The 17,578-nt window shown below is 39.7% G+C and overlaps 1 protein-coding gene across 4 annotated transcripts in view; it reads right to left on the bottom strand.

The window, feature by feature from the left end:
* The window catches only part of LOC132007317 (P2R1A-PPP2R2A-interacting phosphatase regulator 1-like), a 68,011-nt gene extending 53,512 nt beyond the window's left edge, over nt 1-14,499 (bottom strand). For all 4 annotated transcript variants that reach the window (XM_059385449.1, XM_059385448.1, XM_059385446.1 and 1 more), the window contains exons 1-4: nt 14,438-14,499; nt 13,936-14,122; nt 8,534-8,609; nt 5,934-6,020 (exon numbers count right to left, since the gene is read on the bottom strand). In XM_059385449.1, coding sequence (XP_059241432.1) covers nt 5,934-6,020; nt 8,534-8,609; nt 13,936-14,042 — 270 coding nt within the window. In that variant the 5' untranslated portion in view covers nt 14,043-14,122; nt 14,438-14,499. The remainder of the gene's footprint in view (nt 1-5,933; nt 6,021-8,533; nt 8,610-13,935; nt 14,123-14,437) is intronic.
* Nucleotides 14,500-17,578: the final 3,079 nt, after the last annotated feature.

Consider the following 17,578-nt stretch of genomic DNA (forward strand, 5'->3'; position numbering starts at 1 on the left):
TGTTATAAAAAACAAAAGAAGAGAATTGCATGGTGTGGCAAACTGTCCCAAACTAACTATGAAAGACTTCCTGGAAGAGATTATCTTTAATTGAAATCTAAGGGATGGGAAGGAACTGGTTAGTTTTAGGTAAAGTTTTAGAATTTCCTATTGGAAAACGTTATCTTGACTCCACTCCAAATCTGCTAGAACTTGTATAGGAATTCAGTAAAGTGTCAGGATATAAAATCAATGCACAGAAATCAGTTGCATTTCTTTACACCAACAACAAGACAGAAGAAGGAGAAATTAAGGAGTCAATCCCATTTACAATAACACCCAAACCCATAGGATACCTAGAATAAACCTAACCAAAGAGGCATAGAATCTATACCCAGAAAACTATAAAGTACTCACAAAGGAAATTGAGGAAGACACAAAGAAATGGAAAAATGTTCCATGCTCATGGATTGGAAGAACAAATATTGTGAAAATGTCTATGCTACCAAAAGCCATCTACACATTTAATGAAATCCCTATCAAAATCCCATCCATTTTTTTTCAAAGAAATGGAACAAATAATCTTAAAATTTATATGGAACCAGAAAAGACCTCGAATAGCCAAAAGAATATTGAAAAAGAAAGCCAAAGTTGGTGGCATCACAATTCTGGACTTCAAGGTCTATTACAAAGCTGTCATCATCAAGACAGTATGGTACTGGCACAAAAACAGACACATAGATCAATGGAACAGAATAGAGAACCCAGAAATAGACCCTCAACTCTATGGTCAACTAATCTTCGACAAAGCAGGAAAGAATGTCCAATGGAAAAAAGACAGCTTCTTCAACAAATGGTGTTGGGAAAATTGGACAGCCACATGCAGAAAAATGAAACTGGACCATTTCCTTACACCACACACAAAAACAGACTCAAAATGGACAAAGGACCTCAATGTGAGACAGGAATCCATCAAAATCCTTGAGGAGACCACATGCAGCAACCTCTTTGACCTAAGCCATAGCAACTTCTTCCTAGGAACATCACCAAAGGCAAGGGAAGCAAGGGCAAAAATGAACTACTGGGAATTCATCAAGATCAAAAGCTTTTGCACAGCAAAGGAAACAGTAAACAAAACCAAAAGACAAATGACAGAATGGGAGAAGATATTTGCAAATGACATATCAGATAAAGGGCTAGTATCCAAAATCTATAAATAGCTTAGCAAACTCAACACCCAAAGAACAAATAATCCAATCAAGAAAGAAGCAGAGGACATGAACAGACATTTCTGCAAAGAAGACATCCAGATGGCCAACAGACACATGAAAAAGTGCTCCACATCACTCGGCATCAGGGAAATACAAATCAAAACCACAATGAGATACCACCTCACACCAGTCAGAATGGCTAAAATTAACAAGTCAGGAAATGACAGATGATGGCAAGGATTCAGAGAAAGGGGACCCCTCCTACACTGTTGGTGGGAATGCAAGCTGGTGCAACCACTCTGGAAAACAGCATGGAGGCTCCTCAAAAAGTTGAAAATAGAACTACCCTATGACCCAGCAATTGCACTATTGGGTATTTACCCTAAAGATACAAATGTAGTGATCCAAAGGGGCACATGCACCCTAATGTTTATAGCAGCAATGTCCACAATAACCAAACTATGGAAAGAACCTAGATGTCCATCAACAGATGAATGGATAAAGAAGAAGTGGTATATATATATACATACACACACACACATACATAAAATGAAATACTATGCAGCCATCAAAAGAAATGAAATCTTGTCATTTGTGACAACGTGGATGGAACTAAAGGGTATTATGCTTAGCGAAATAAGTCAATCGGAGAAAGACAACTATCATATGATCTCCCTGATATGAGGAAGTGCAGATGCAACATGGGGGGGTTGTGGGGTAGGAAAAGAATAAATGAAGCAAGATGGGATCTGGAGGGAGACAAACCATAAGAGACTCTTAATCTCACAAAACAAACTGAGGGTGGCCAGGGGGAGGGGGGTAGGGAGAGGGTGGTGGGGTTACGGACATGGGGGAGGGTATGTGCTATGATGAGTGCTGTGAAGTCTGTAAACCTGGCGATTCACAGACCTGTACCCCTGGGGCTAATAATACATTATATGTTTATAAAAAATTTTTAAAAATTATTTTTAAAAAATGTTATCTAGGAAATCCTGAGAGGACTGCCTGACTAAAATTGATGAGATCAACAGGAATGTAGTGTGAAATGTCTGGGGAGGGTAGGATTTGAACTTGAGCTATAGACTCATAAGCCATAAAATGTAGATTAAATATTGAACTTGGCTGATTTTTTAGGAATAACATGGAAAATTCGTTGGAGAAAAGAAGGTTTCTGGAAGACAATCTCCCACAGGTTAAGCACTACAGGTGGTGTTTGCAAGGGAATTACCTTAGATAACTTTTTAAAATATATTTTTTGAAGATTTTATTTCTTTATTTGTCAGAGAGACAGAGACCGCACAAGCAGGAGGAGCAGCAGGCAGAGGCAGAGAGAGAAGCAGGCTCCCGGCTGAGCAAGAGGCCGGATGCAGAACTTGATCCCAAGACCCTGGAGTCACGACCTGAGCCAAAGGCAGACGCTTAACTGACTGAGGCATCCCTAGATAGTTTTTCTACATGAAATCAAGTATTAAAATAGAAAGAAAGCACTTCTGAGACATCAATAAACCTCACTGGTGTCTTTTATGTAAAATTCTCATTGCGCCTGTTTATCACACTCTAGGAGCGGAGAGGAGTTCTTGGGAGGAAGCAAGAGAAACCGCACCAAGGAAGGAGGGCATGGGGCTAGGGAGGAGTGGGGGGCATTGGGGAGTGCGCTGGGTGAAGCAGATTCCCAAGCATTATCCTCACCGAAGGAATTAAGAAGGGAAAGATCAAGCTTAGTTCCATTTAAAGGAGAAACCACAGAAAACTAATACTGTAAAGACCTTAAATTCTTTGAAAACAAGTTTAACTTTACTATGTTTGCTATTTTTAACCCATTCCTTCTGTACTTACTAGAGCTAAAGCACTTAGCAAATCCAGAACAGGAGCTGTACGCTATGTTTCTCAATGCCTCTGTCTAGTTCCTGCAATGACTGACCCTGAACATGAACTGAATGTAGGCCAGCGGGATGGAGCATAAAGCAGGGCCAGGAATGTATCACACACTTACTACTGGGTGGGCTGTAAATTAAGTTTAGTTTGTAGTTGCCACATGAAAAGCAAAACCTAATCAGATAAATATCGGTAGCCATAAAATTAAAAGGGATAAAGTGTTCAAGAAGAGCACAATCATTTCTGCTAGGAAGAAGAAACATTTCTCCTGCTTTTCTTGGAGTAGGAGGGGGTGGAGATGGAGAAGAGATGTGGCTGCCCCAAATTCAACAGAGGTGCCAGGAAGAGAACTCCTAGTGGAAGAGTGGGGAACAGGCACACCAACCCTGGAGTTCTTAGGAAACACAGAGAAGGGATAGTCAGGGGAAGGCACGGTCCCTACGGTCAGAAGAGGACTTTGGGTTTCTGCTCATCAGAAGTGAGGTGGAGTGATTTTTTGAGAGTGTGGAGGGAACTACTGGAGCTTAATTAAGAAAATAATTGTGAGAGAGCAGATTTTTACAAGGACTGGAAATGTGCATCTTTATCTGCATGTTAAATGGCTCCCGTGGTTCTTCAATGACCTCTACCACTGCATTTTTTTTTTCTAAAACACTTTTACCCATATTGAAATACACGAAAAGCAGTCCTGATTTTTAAGAAAAATTGTGATAAAATACACATAAAATTTGCCATATTAACCATCTTAAGTGTACAGTTCAGTAGTGTTAAGTATATTCATACTGCCGTGCAACCAATCTCCAGAACTCTTTTCATCTTGCAAAACCAAAATCCTATACCCATTAAATCACTCTCATACCACCCCCAGTCCCAGCCTCTGGCAACCACCATTCTACTTGCTGTCTCTATGAACTCTGGGTTCCTGCGGCACCAATTTTAAGGACAGTCTAGTATGGGGAAAGCACCCTTACACTTAGGATTCATGTTATTACTCAACCGTATGTGCATTTTTTCCAAAACAATTTCTATTTTGTAATGGGATATATCGGGATTTTGTTACTTCTGCTGAAAGCACTCTAATTACCATGTCATTCTCACAGACAATTCAACTTATTTATCCCGAAAGCAAGTAACAACCTACGTAAGTCTTAGAATAATAACGAAGTGATATTTCAAACAAAATAAAAGCCTAAGGGGTGCCTGGGTGGCTCAGTAATTAAGCTTCTGCCTTTGGCTCAGGTTGTGATCCCAGGGTCCTGGGATCGAGCCCTGCATCAGGCTCCCTGCTAGGCGAGAAGCCTGCTCTCCCTCTCCCACTCTCCCTGTTTGTGTCCCTCACTTGCTGTGTCTCTCACTGTGAAATAAATAAATGAAATCTTTAAAAGAAAAAAAAGCTTATGCATTACACTGTTACAGCAAGCTAAACCATTAAATCTTGAAACTCCCATCATCAAGTCAGTGTGAATGACATCAGTTCTGCCAAACACAACCGTTCTGCAAGATGGTTTTTTTGAAACATGTCTTATATTAAATTGAACCTTATGCCAATTAAGAGCCTAGAATTCCTAAGGAAAATTATGCATTTAAAAAATTGTCAGGTACATGTTTGCGCTCTATATGTACTATTGCTAATTAAACATCTAGTACTTATTGAGTACTTAGTATGTGTCAATACAGTGCTGAGTGCCTTATGCTGATTTTTTATATGCTGTAAGCATTTTTAAATTTTTTTTTGTAAGAGCGAGAGCATATGAGCAGGAAGAGGGAGAGGGAGAAGGAGGCACTCTGATAAGGAGGGAGCTCAATGCTGGGCTTGATCCCAGGACCCCGGCATTACGACCCGAGTTGAAGGCAGATGCTCAACCAACTGAGCCACCCAGGCGTCCTGCATTTTTTTTTTCTCTAGACTATCGTAAGATACACATAACATAAAATGTACCATGTTAACCATGTTTAAATGCACCAGTGCAGTGGTGTCAAGTATATTCACACTGTTGTGCTATGTGCTCTTCATATTTTCTCTTTTTCTTCCAGTTTTTTTGAGATATTTTGCACTGATTAATGTACTCACATTCCCATCTTGCAGAAGAGGAAATTAAGGCATAGAAAGGGTAATGTGCAAGTGAATAACCAAGCTGGTCTGTATGACGCCACTTAGAGGCCCCCACTTCTCAGGCATTCTTCAGCCCAATCCAATCCGGCTTCATCTCACCCCACCCCTCTCTCCAAAGAACTTGTTTTTGAATATAAGAAATTCATTAGTAATCTCCATTTGGGTAACTCAAGGGACATATTTCGGTTTTTATCATGTTTGACCACTTGATAGCATACGACTTAACATTTTCCTTGTATTTTCATGGTATTACTAGTGATCTCTAAAGCCATTTCCTGTAGCCTCTTTTTTTTTCCTTTTTTACTCTCTCCATAAATCATATTATTCATTCCCATAGCTTTAAATAAGGATCTACTGATGATGCCTAAATGTATGTCTCTAGCCCAGACCGTTATTCTGAACTTCAAACTAGTATAACTAACATGTCTACCTAGAGATCTCAGAGAACTTCAAACTGAACATGTCCAACACTAAATTTATCTTCCCCTCTAAATCCACTCTTTTGGCAAAGTTACCCCTCTTCTGTGGCCTCGCCAGACCCATCAGTTGCCCAAGTCAGAGGCCTAGTAGTCATCTTCGCCACCACCACGGCCCACCCTCCATCCAGTCTACCAGCAATTGATTCTACCTTTCAAATATCTCATGAATCTCCCACTCTTCTCCATGTCCACGGCCATAACAATAGCCTGGGTCACTGTACTTGCCTCCTCTGCGATCATCTCCTATCTCCTTTTGCCCAGTTCCAATCTACTTACCCCTTTGCAGCCAGAATAATCTTTTGAAGATGAAAATGCGGTCATGTCAATCACAGACTTGGAACTCTTCAATGGCATTGTATTGACCTTAGGAGGACAAAGCGAAAAATCTTTAGCATGACTTGGAAGGCCCTACAAGATCTTATACTAATCCCCATCTCCAGTCTCATCTCTCACCACTTCATCTCTACTTCCACACTGGCTAGAATGCACTTCTTTGAAATTCTCTACACACTCTATTCTCAATGTACTATACTCTCTTCTGTTTCTAGGCCTTCACACATGCCAACTTTTTAAAAATATCTTGTCTGTCCCTATGACCCACATCCCAAGCTAGTGAACTCCTACATATCAGTAAGATCTCAACTAAGGGAGGTCATTTCCTACCTATGCCTCTCATACTAGGTTAGATCTCTCTGGCAACTAGATTAGGGCCCAATACATAGGAGATTGCTTTAAAAAAATTGTTGAATTGGCTGAGTAGAAAAGAAGAATGACTAGGTATGGAGGTCTTTGATAGACAAGCAAGTGCTCAATAAATACCATTAAATGAATGAGTAAATGAATAAGTAAATAGAAGGAAAATCTGTTTAATGAACAATTCTAACTTTTTCCCAGAATAATATTGCCTTTGTGGAAATAATATTGGATACCATTCTACAAAGAAGAAAATATCCAGTTTCTTTTTTAAATAAAATTTTAAAAGGTTTATTTATTTTAGAGAGAGAAGGAGGGCATGTGTGAGTGTGGAGGAGGGGCAGAGAGAGAGGCAGAGAAAGTTTCAAGCTGACTCCATGCTGAGCACAGAGCCTAGCGTGGGGCTCAATCTCACCATCCATAAGATCGCAACATGAGCTGAAACCGAGTCAGATGCTTAACTGACTACACCACCCAGGCACCCTGGAAAATATCCAGTTTCGAGATTAGGAGGCAATATTTTAAAATGGGTCAAGCTATAATATTTCACTAAAAATTCATGTAAGAGAAATCTATGAACAATTATATGTCAACAAATTAGATAATTTAGAAGAAATGGACAAACTCCTAAAAAAACACACAAATTACCAAAATGACTTAAGAGAAAGGAGATTTTTCAACAGATCTGTAAACAAGTACAGAGATAGAATTTGTTTCAAAATGCCCCCAACAAAGAAAAGTCTAGGGCCGTATATGGCTTCACTGGTGAATTTCACCAAACATTTGAAGAAGAATCAATACCAATCCTACTCAAACTCTTCCAAAAACAGAAGAGGAACATTTCCTAACACATTCTATGAGATCAGCATTACCCTGATACCAAAGCCAGCAAAGATATTATAAGAAAAGAAAACTATGGACAAATGTCCCTTATGAATACATATGGAAAAATTCTCAACAAAATAATGGCAAGCCCAATCTAACAGTATATTAAAAGGATTATACAACAGAACCAAGTGGGATTGATCTCAGGAATGCAAAGGTGGTTCAAAATAAGAAAATCAATGTAATGCATCATATTAACAGAGCAGAGGGGAAAATAACACATTATCATCTCGACAGATGCAGAAAGTATTTGAAACAATTCAACAAGCTTTCATGATAAAAATAGTAAGTAGGAATGGAAAGGTATTTCCCTAACACAATAAAGGGCATTTGACAAAACCTATAGCTAATATCATACGCAAAGTTAAAAGACTGAAATCTTTCCACCTAGGGAACAAGACAAGGATGTGTTCTTTTTTTTTTTTTCTTTTTTTGAGGGGAGGATGAGGGAAGGACAGAGAGAGAAGTTCAAGCAGGCTCCATGCCCAGCACAGAGCGACATGGGGCTGGATCTCACGACCCTGAGATCATGACCTGAGCCAAAATCAAGGATCGGATGCTCAACAGACCAAGCCACCCAGGCACTCCAGGATGTCTGCTTTTTGAAAGAAAAGAGGGGTGGTCACTGAACATTGTAAATGCGCTAAATGCCCCTGAATCGTACACTTCAAAATACTTAGCTGTATCTTAAATGAATTTCACATTAATAAGAAGATTCACATAGTGAATCATTTGTTCGTTTTGGTTTACTGATCTACAAGCATATTTCGTATGTTTACAAGATAATTAGTAGATAAGAGCTATAATTTAGAGATTACATTATAACACCATGAAAAACAAACCTTATTTTCAATTCAAGATAAATGAGAGATAAAAGTTGAAGTAAAAGCCTAAAAACTACTCTTAGGAGAGCTTGCAAATTTTCCTCTCAAAATTAGAATGTTCTTTTAAAAATTGGAAGCCAGATGGTCTTATACATAATAACAAATCTCAATGTTAAATCCAGATGGGATTTAAAAGTTAATTCTGCCACAGCTGCAGCAAAGTAATCATAACTGTAGTTAACATATTTATTTTTCTTTCAGTGACGTTTAGATCCCTGTTGCTCAAACTGGGAACTTGTTGGAAATGCAAATTCTCAGGCCCCGCCCCAGACCCCCAGAACCAGAAACTCTGGGGTCGAGGGCCAGCAGTCTGTTTTAACAAGCCTTCCAGGTGCATCCTCAAGTATGAGGACCACTAGTTAAGACCAGTAGCACAAGTCTTGGCCAGTGAAGCTGCTACAAGCATTTTCTTACCAGACAATGTTGTGTCATAAGCGTTGGGTCATTTCTTGGAGTTACCATGTCAGCTTGGAACACCTGTGAGTTATCACTACAAAGAAAAAGAAAGCATTTGAAATCCATTACAAAAAAATTTTTTTTAAGAAATAAGATTTCAAATACTTAAACAGCAATGCCGTTAATGTAAATGGATTCTTTGTGGAGACAGCTGTGCAGATGGAGAAATTAGAACGCGCATGCATGCACACACGTGCACACACAAAGCCTTAGTTGGCTGAGCCTAAACAAATCTCCGTGTAAGGAAAGGAATTCTCAAGCATGCCACTTTACCGCTAATCATGCTACCAAGAAGAAGTATAATTTATCGTAACCTTGGAAATGCATCATTTTCTGTATAAACCTGTAACTGATTTAAATTTATGATTGAAGCTACAATGTGCAGTCCCAATTCCCTCTCAACTCTGAAGTTTTCATATGAACAAGAGGGATAATCAGCAGCAGGGGTCACCAGAACGGAGATTTTTACAGATATGTTTTGTTTGATCTCTTCGGTATTAAAATGTTTTTAAGTTCATTGCACACACTCGAAATGCTGAGAGGTTTCCCACAGATAATCCAGATTCCAGATTTCTAGCTTCTGTTGAGAATTTGCAAGCTGTGTCCACACTGGGCCACATTCCCACATGGCAACAACAGACGGGAGCTAAGCAACTGTCGCCTGCTGAAGCAGAGTCTGGTCTTCCTCAGCTTCTGATGGTGCCTCGGCCCTATTTGAGTTTGGGACCCTGAAGAAGTCTTTTCCTTTTTATGTCTTGTTTTTGTTTTAACTTTTTATTTTGAAGGAGTTTAAGATACACAAGACATTGCAAAAATACAGAGTTCCCATGTAGTTTTCATCCAGGTTTCCCTGATGACGGTAAGAAGACAGTGTTAACACTTCCTTTTTTTTTTTTTTTTTTGCCATATCCAATCAGGTGCTAGGTCTCTCTTATAGCTATCTTTTTATTTATTTTATTTTTAATATATTTATTTATTATTCATATTTTTATTATTTATTAGATTTTATTTATTTGACACAGAGAGACAGCCAGAGAGGGAACACAAGCAGCGGGAGTGGGAGAGGGAAAAGCAGGTTTCCCGCTGAGCAGGGAGCCCAACTCAGGGCTCATCTCAGGACCCTGGGATCATGACCTGAGTGGAAGGCAGACGATTAATGACTGAGCCACCCAGGTGCCCCTCTTACAGCCATCTTATCCTTTACAGGCTCCTTGCCAAAAACCAATTCCAAGCCTTTTTACTTTCCTACAGACTCTGCAATAGTCTGATTTGTCCCTTCATCTCGGTTTTGTCCCTATGGCAATCTACCTGCTCACAACTTTCAGTAAATCTTTATCATGAGCTGAGTTCCATTCTTTACTACAACATCCAAAGCCCACCACCATTTAGCTCTAGACTTTTGGATTTCGTGGACTAGAAAAATTTCAAAACAAAATCTTGGCACAAACATAGAGTTGCTAACTATCTTTCTTTTGCCAGTAAGGTCATTAAAACAAAAATCCTACCATCTACCAACACCATTGTTTCATTTATGAAAGGACAATTTGGTATTAAAAAAATTATAACTGACAATCTCAGGATAAAGTACAGTCCTGCCCAGGAAAGGACAATTGGCCAATTATATCACAACATATTTAAGTACTCTGCTCTTAACTTTAAAAAAAAAATATAGGTGGTGAAAAATTCACTCGGGGTCAGCACTGGTCAGCAGATGAATGTCTGGGAGCTAGTGATCCAGGCAGAGTTGACCAGCTCTCTGGAATACATCTGTTTTTCTGTCTGCAAGCTTATTCCATACACTCGGAATGCTGTCTGAGCTATCTAGCTCCCTTCTCCCCATCTGCCTCCTATCAATCCTTCAGCACCCATCTCATGCTTCTTCTCCAAGAACATTCTCCTTATTTCTCACCAATCCTGCTGTCATTTCTCACTCCGTTCTTCGAATCTCCCTAGCACTTTCTTTCTGTCCCTAAGCCTAGATCTTACTCTATCATATATTTAAGTCCTTTGATTACTTATTTGCCCTACTAAGTTAAAAGCTTACTGAGTCGAGATACAACTTTGCAGCACGGTCATTTGTATGTAACAGGCAGTTATTCAGTATTTTATGAGCACATAGGTGTATATATGGGTCTAAGTTTTACTTCATTTTCCAGTCATTTTCTCCTATAAGAACAGGAATGGATTCTAGCAGTCATTTATAAGAAAGCTGGAGGGACACTAATGAGTTACATATTTCCATTTTTTTGTATGTTGTGGGGGGAATTCTTAAGGCTGGCACAATTATATTCTCCACTAAAATTTTGTCTGTCGATTTTAACAGGACTATAACTGAAAAAAATCATTGATGAAGTATATATTTCAATTGGTAGGTGTCATTCAACATGAATTCCTAAAATCCTAGTGATATCTACAACTGAGTTAAGTGCTACAGCTTAGAAAAAGTGAAGGCACTATAACTAGACACATGTTCAAGGCTCCACATCAAATGATCAATAAGCAGCTCTAAATATCTAAACTGTAATATGTTTATGTCAGTTATATTGACAAAGCAACCATTCTCTATGGCCACTATTCTCTTTCCAGGTTTGTAAGAATTTAATAAAACAGATGGTCAGCAAACTTCTGCAAAGGGCCAGATAGTAAATATTTGAGGCTTTGTTGGATATCCAGTCTCTGTGCCAACTACTAAAGTCTGTCACTATAGTGGGAAAGTGGCCCTGGACAATAAGAAGCAAATGGGCAAGGCCATGTTCCAGTAAAACTTTATTTACAAAATCAAGTTGCAGGATGGATTCGACCCACACGTAGTTGTTTCACTTTCAAACAGTAAATGCAGGGTCAGGCTAGAGGTATTTATGGAGGGAGGAAGACACTGGCAGAAATCCTAGAACTTGCTCTAATCCTCCTAAGAGCCAGAGAAACGAGACAAAAAACAAACCTACTACCTTTAAACAAAGTTATTGACACCAGTAGTGAAGTCAGGTAAGTAGAGGGCTAAAGAGGATAAAGAACCAAGAGGTTCAAAACTTTTGACATTGGTTATTTTTATTAATACAAGATGTACACAAAACAGTGCAAGAACTTCTTTAAAAACAGCAATACTTGTATTAAAGAGTTAATATTTAAGGAACAAATTCTCCAAATTCTGGCACGAGAGATTGTATGTATATACAGGAAGCATGAAGCAAAACTGGAAAATTACTTGAAAGAAGTGCAACAATTATTTAGTGAGCAGTGAAAGAAACAAAGCAACAAGTACCGGAGGCTCTGTTAAGTGAAAGTGAGGGAAGTGAGCAATGTGCCTAAGTAACCGGAAGGAATGGCGGTGAACATGAATTCAACCGAGATGAGACAGTGTGTGATTCTACTCTAGATTGTTCTTGCTTCCCTGACCACACCCTAAACTGGCCACAACCGCACAAAATCTGCCCTCAGGAGATCATTTGGCCAAGTTCCCTGACCTCAGGCATGTCATGTATCATCTTTATGCTACCTCCTTTTGACAACTGGTCCACCTTGCAGTTTCTTGACCTTGAACTCCTACTAACTAGGTATATATGCAATTGCCTCTTACCTTTCTGTGCCAATTTTGCTTCATCCATCAGGAGCGGAAGCTACATAATTTGACACTGTAACTATGCTCTAATATGATTTTTAAAAATTTAAGTCCTTTGCAGAACAAAACAAAGCATGAAGGGATAACTGCCATCATTCTGTTTCTTGTTTGCAGCTTTTTTTTTTTTTCATTTCATAAAGGCTTCCAATAAAACCAACATTCTCCCCCAAGTACTTTCTTCTAGCAGAGCAGGTTCATAACAATTCATGTTTTCATACAACAGGATTAGAGTCAATCCTGGATTTATAGAATGTTCTTGTTTTCAGCCCAACATGCACAGCTGTGGCCCCTTTATTTCTCTATTTTAAAATATCATGTATTTTTTTTTTTTTGCTTAATCTTACTTTGCTTTTCCTTTTATACAGTATATTCTTCTTTATCTCAAATGACCAGAAAGCTGCATTTGGTTAGTTAGTAAGCTTAGAAGCTGACAAGCACCTGGGTGGCCGTTTGTTAAGCGTCTGACTCTTGGTTTCGGCTCAGGTCATGGGATCAAGCCCTGTGTTGGGCTCCATGCTCAGCACAGAATCTGCTTGAGTTTCTCTCTCCTTCTCCCTCTGCTCCTCCCCCCAAACTTGCACTCTCTCTAAAATAAACAAATCTTTTTTAAAAAGCTTAGAAGCTGATTAGTAGTGGACAAATCACTAGCTTAGGAATCAGGAGGTACAGGTTCCTTGTACTGACTCTGTTACTTGTCATTTTAGAGACTTATGGGCCTCAGTTTCCTCATATGTTAAATAAGGAGGGTAGGTCTGGTATCCAAGTTCACTTCTGACAGTTGTGATTTGTACCTATCAATTAGAAAGATGCTAGAAAAGGGAGGAGCAAAGTTACTAACACAGGGATTGAGTGAATTTTTCAAACACTTTTACAATACTGATAAAACTTTATGATACTGCGATGTGTGATCCAAAATCTTACTTTCAAATTCTGTTTTAAGAAATTATAAGCACATGTCATGCCAGACTTTTGGGTATGTGCAGGAAATCGTTAACCATCAGTTAGAATGGTGTTTCTAAATCTTACGCTTTTCATTATCAGCATTCTAAGGAGCTGTTTTTGACACCACCCCCGCCCCATTACTCCCTCTTGAAAATTTTCACGATATTTTTGTATTTATAGCTGTGGCTCATACATAAAAAGAGCAAGATTTTTTTTTTCACATATCCCCAAGAACCAAGTTGGGGGCAGTATTGGCCATTGAGAATGCAAAATTTAGGAGATCAAGTTTCTGTGGTACCTAAACTTTTTGTTCAAATAAAAACTGGGTGTAAAACAGGTCCAAGCTAAAAAAAAAAGTCCAAGCTTTTTCGCTTGTCAACCATTTTCATTTGCTGGAGGTGAAGGTCAGAGGTGACAAAGCAGCTGAGAGAATGACAGAAAATTACAGTCATCACAGAAGATCTCGAGGCGAGGGTAGGGAATGCTCAGCTTCTTCAAAGGAGTGGGTAAGAGGTGGGGTGAAGTTAGAAAAGTGGTGCTCCACACCAATAGGTTGCTGCTTTTGGGTCCTGGTGGACTGTCAGAAGAGGACGTCCAGGTTCACATGTGTGTCAGCCTCAGGGTAGGTGTGCGCTCTCCCTTCAGCCAGCCCATCCCACTCCCCCCAAAGCTGAGGGTGAGATCTCCGGCGAGCAGGAACAAGAGAGATACCTGTAGAACCCCGAGGGAGAAACGCATGGGAATGCTTTATCTGAAGTCTCTTTCCCCACCTCCTGCCACCCACCCCCTGCTTGCTCACCCAAGCCCACTGATCAAAGGGGCGCTGTTGGATCTTCTCAGCATGTCATCTTTGGTGGCTGAACTCGACAGCAGCTCCAAGTCTAGTTCCATTTTCTCTTGTGCCATGTCCGCGTCGAGGAAGAAACCACTGCTTGGTTGGAAGTTCTCAAGGTTTTCTGGCTCCCATTCACACAAGGACAAGTCAGCTGGGTGAGGAGTTGTGGACAGACAGGAAAGGGCGGAAAAGAGAAGAAAGGAGGAACCTCTTAGACGTGTGAGGCGCTCATTTTTGCAGTCCTACCTACCATCCCTAATACCAGTGGGCACAAAGTAGGGGGCAGGACTGGCTCAGAACCTCCTACCCCCCAACCTCGGGGTCCCTAACGCTGAGAAGATCCTCCACCTCAAAGTCCATAATGAAAATGAGGAATTTATCTTAGTCACCCCCGCGAATCGTTCTTTATTTCTCTCAGCAGAGGAAACCCCAAGTAAGGCTTTCTGGCCAAAACAAAAACTACAACCTGTCGCCTTAGAGAATCCGTCGGGTGCCGCCCCACTGCGCCTGCGCCCCGTGCCCGGTCCGCTGACGCATGCTTATTACGCAAGCAATGAGAGTCAATGAGGGCGCCTTTGTCGGCCTCACCCGGGGCGCACGCGCAGTCTTAGGCGCCGCCTTTTTACCCCAAGCCCAGTCTTCTCTTTATTCCTAGTGGAGATTCACCGTGGTTGTTCCTCTGCTGCAGTGTGAATCCTGGGATCATTTCACTGACCGTTATTCAGGGAAGAAAGGGTGGGGAGGAGTAAGCTGTATGGGAGCGCTGTCCTTCCTGCGCTATGTCTAATACTCAGTCTACCCAGTTTTGATTGGCCCATTATCCTCTTGTAACTGAGGCCGATAAGCTTGTGAACTCCCATGACGAATTTTTCCATTCTGTTATAGCCAACACTACACAATTGTCATTTTAAAAATGCTCTACGTCTGGGGAGAAAAAGCAATCCAACCCAAGCCCTGCCACCTGCTCCTAAAGTGCCCCGGTAGGGCGCCAACCCGATTGAACCAATTGTGCGGACGAATCATTGTTTTACATGTGATCTCATTGTCTGGTTTTAAACCATAATCGTAAGTGTATTTTTACACTAACTAAAATTTAGCTTCTCAAAGCTATTCATCTAAGAACATGCTTTGAGTTAGAGAAGCTTATTTACTTAAAACAAATAACTCAGAATTTAGTACCGTCCAAATCAGGGTTTCCATTTAATAATGCTGTCATGGCTCAAACATTGTAAGAATTGCTCTTTTAGAATTTTTCACCACCAGTTAGTGAGCCACAATGAGTACTGAAATCTGAACTGCATGCTAATAATTTTGTAAAACCATACCTTTTAAAAAGGAACCATTTGGAAGACTGGCACAGAAGGCAAGTGTAACTACTGAAATGAGAGTTATTAATTAAAGTAATCATTACGTGGTATAGCACTTTGCAGTTTAAAAAATGTCTTCACATATTTATCTCAATTGGTTCAATCATGAACCCTGCTCAGCTAATCAGTGGTGAACTTAAAATAATGGGATTATCTTGAAACAGTTCAAGACAAGTTATGACATGAATGATCATAATCATTCCTCATTCATTCTGAGAATAGGATAAGAAAAGCTTAATTATATTAGGCAGAATTGGGTTATCTAAATTCTAGACATGAGGACGATTTGGAGTCTCCTTTCCTGATGTAAGACAGGTTAACAATAGCTACCATTTTTCATACACTTAATTATATGCCAGGCACTGTCCTAAGCACTTTAAATATGTGATTACATTTAATTCTTACAGTAACTCTGTGAGGTGGTCACCATCACAATGCCTGTTTTGCAAAGGAGGAAACTGAAGCCCAGAAGGGTTACCCAAGTTATAACTGCTAAGCAGCAAAGCCAAGTTTCCCCTGCCCTCCTGTTTAAGTGAAAAAACAGATGAGGTGCCTCTGGATATTTCTCTGGATACTATTTCTGTACTCATAAACACTTTGATAAATATTTATTAGATTAATTTATGAATAAACGCAGGTTTAAATAACCTGACATTCACAGCTATTGTGTAAAGCAGGCAAGTCATTTCTGTTTCACAGCTGATAAAATTCTAGAGAGATTAATGGCATGTAATTAGGTAGCAGTAGAATCTGAGCTGATACAAAGATCTGATCTGTTAAAGTTCCCAGGGTACCTGGAAAAGTTACAAAAGATGACAGTTAAAGCTGAGTAAAGGCAGGGTGAAGGTAGAAGGCTGTGGTAAAATACAGAACAGAGGTCAAAGCCAAACTGAATAGCAGAAAAATGGTGGGTCCACCAGAAAACAAGTAAATCTTCCCTCCATTCTACTGCTCATTTTACTTTTCAAAGAGTTTGTTAATATTCGTGGCAAGTAATAAGGTTTAATGGATATATTTTGAACGGATAGACAATCTCATCATGCCTATGCATCACAAATATTAATTTTTAAAAATCTAAGTACAAGAACACTAAGAAAATAGATAATAAAATGACAAGGAAATAGCAACGGAGAGACTTTCAAGAAAAGAGGTCATAATATGAAATGCCTACATGCTTGAGATGGCAAGAAGTATTCAGCTATTATCAAAGAGGAGGAATTCTCTAACTAAAGTGTAGCCGAATGCCAGGAATCCGTAGTATGTATACAAATTAGAATGTCTAAAGGAACAAGTACTGGAAAAACAATTCTATATACTACAGTGGCAAACAACATTTAAAGAAATTATTTTTACTTCTCCCCCTCTCTCTTCATGCATTATTATACTAACCGAGCTCTGTGTCATGATCATTTCCTGCTGTTCCATAGCAATATTCCATGATCTTAGGTGGCTGGTTTACTTAGATCTATACTTTGCTGCTTATGCTGCTCCTGTCTTTGCTTGTCCCAGTCTGCTGACATTTGCACCAGGCCTCTTACTTATGAAAGGTGTCCCACAAATATGTCATAATCTGTTGTTTAGTTTGTCAGTGGTCATGGCAACTTTTAAGCAACTGGTTAACCTTTAGTTATCATAAGAGCAAGTCAAAGACAAGTTGAACCCAAGCCCACAAAACACAAATACCCCAAACCTCCCAATGATTTACATGAAGGGTAAAAGAAACTAGGTAGGCAAGAATGATATGAATAGAATCTGGAAATAATGGCCAAAATAGCATCCATCTTCTCACATGTCCTTGAGTTTCTCCTAATTGTTAAGCTTCCCAAGAGTTAGGGATTATTTTTTTAAAGATTTAATTTATTTATTTGAGAGAGAACATACATGAGAGAGAGCATGAGTAGGGGAGAGGGGCAGAGAGAGAGGGGGAAGAAGACTCCCAGATGAGCAGGGAGCCTGATGCGATGCAGGGCTTGATTTCAGGACCCTGGGATCAGGACCTGAGCCAAAGGCAGGTGCTTAACCAACTGAGCTACCTAGGCACTCCTGTAAGTTAGGGATTCTACTAAATTGTTTGACTCTTCAGAGTTAGGAACTCTGCATGTGGGCAACAGATGATTATTTACTAGCTATTGTGAACAATAGAATGTACTACATTTTTTTGAGCAGATGAGGAGGTTGCTGAGATCTTGAGATAAAAAGAGCTACATAGATTGATCAAAACACCGCTTGCTTTTCTAATT

The sequence above is a fragment of the Mustela nigripes genome, chromosome X, assembly GCF_022355385.1.
Source record: "Mustela nigripes isolate SB6536 chromosome X, MUSNIG.SB6536, whole genome shotgun sequence".
Lineage (NCBI taxonomy): Eukaryota > Metazoa > Chordata > Mammalia > Carnivora > Mustelidae > Mustela > Mustela nigripes.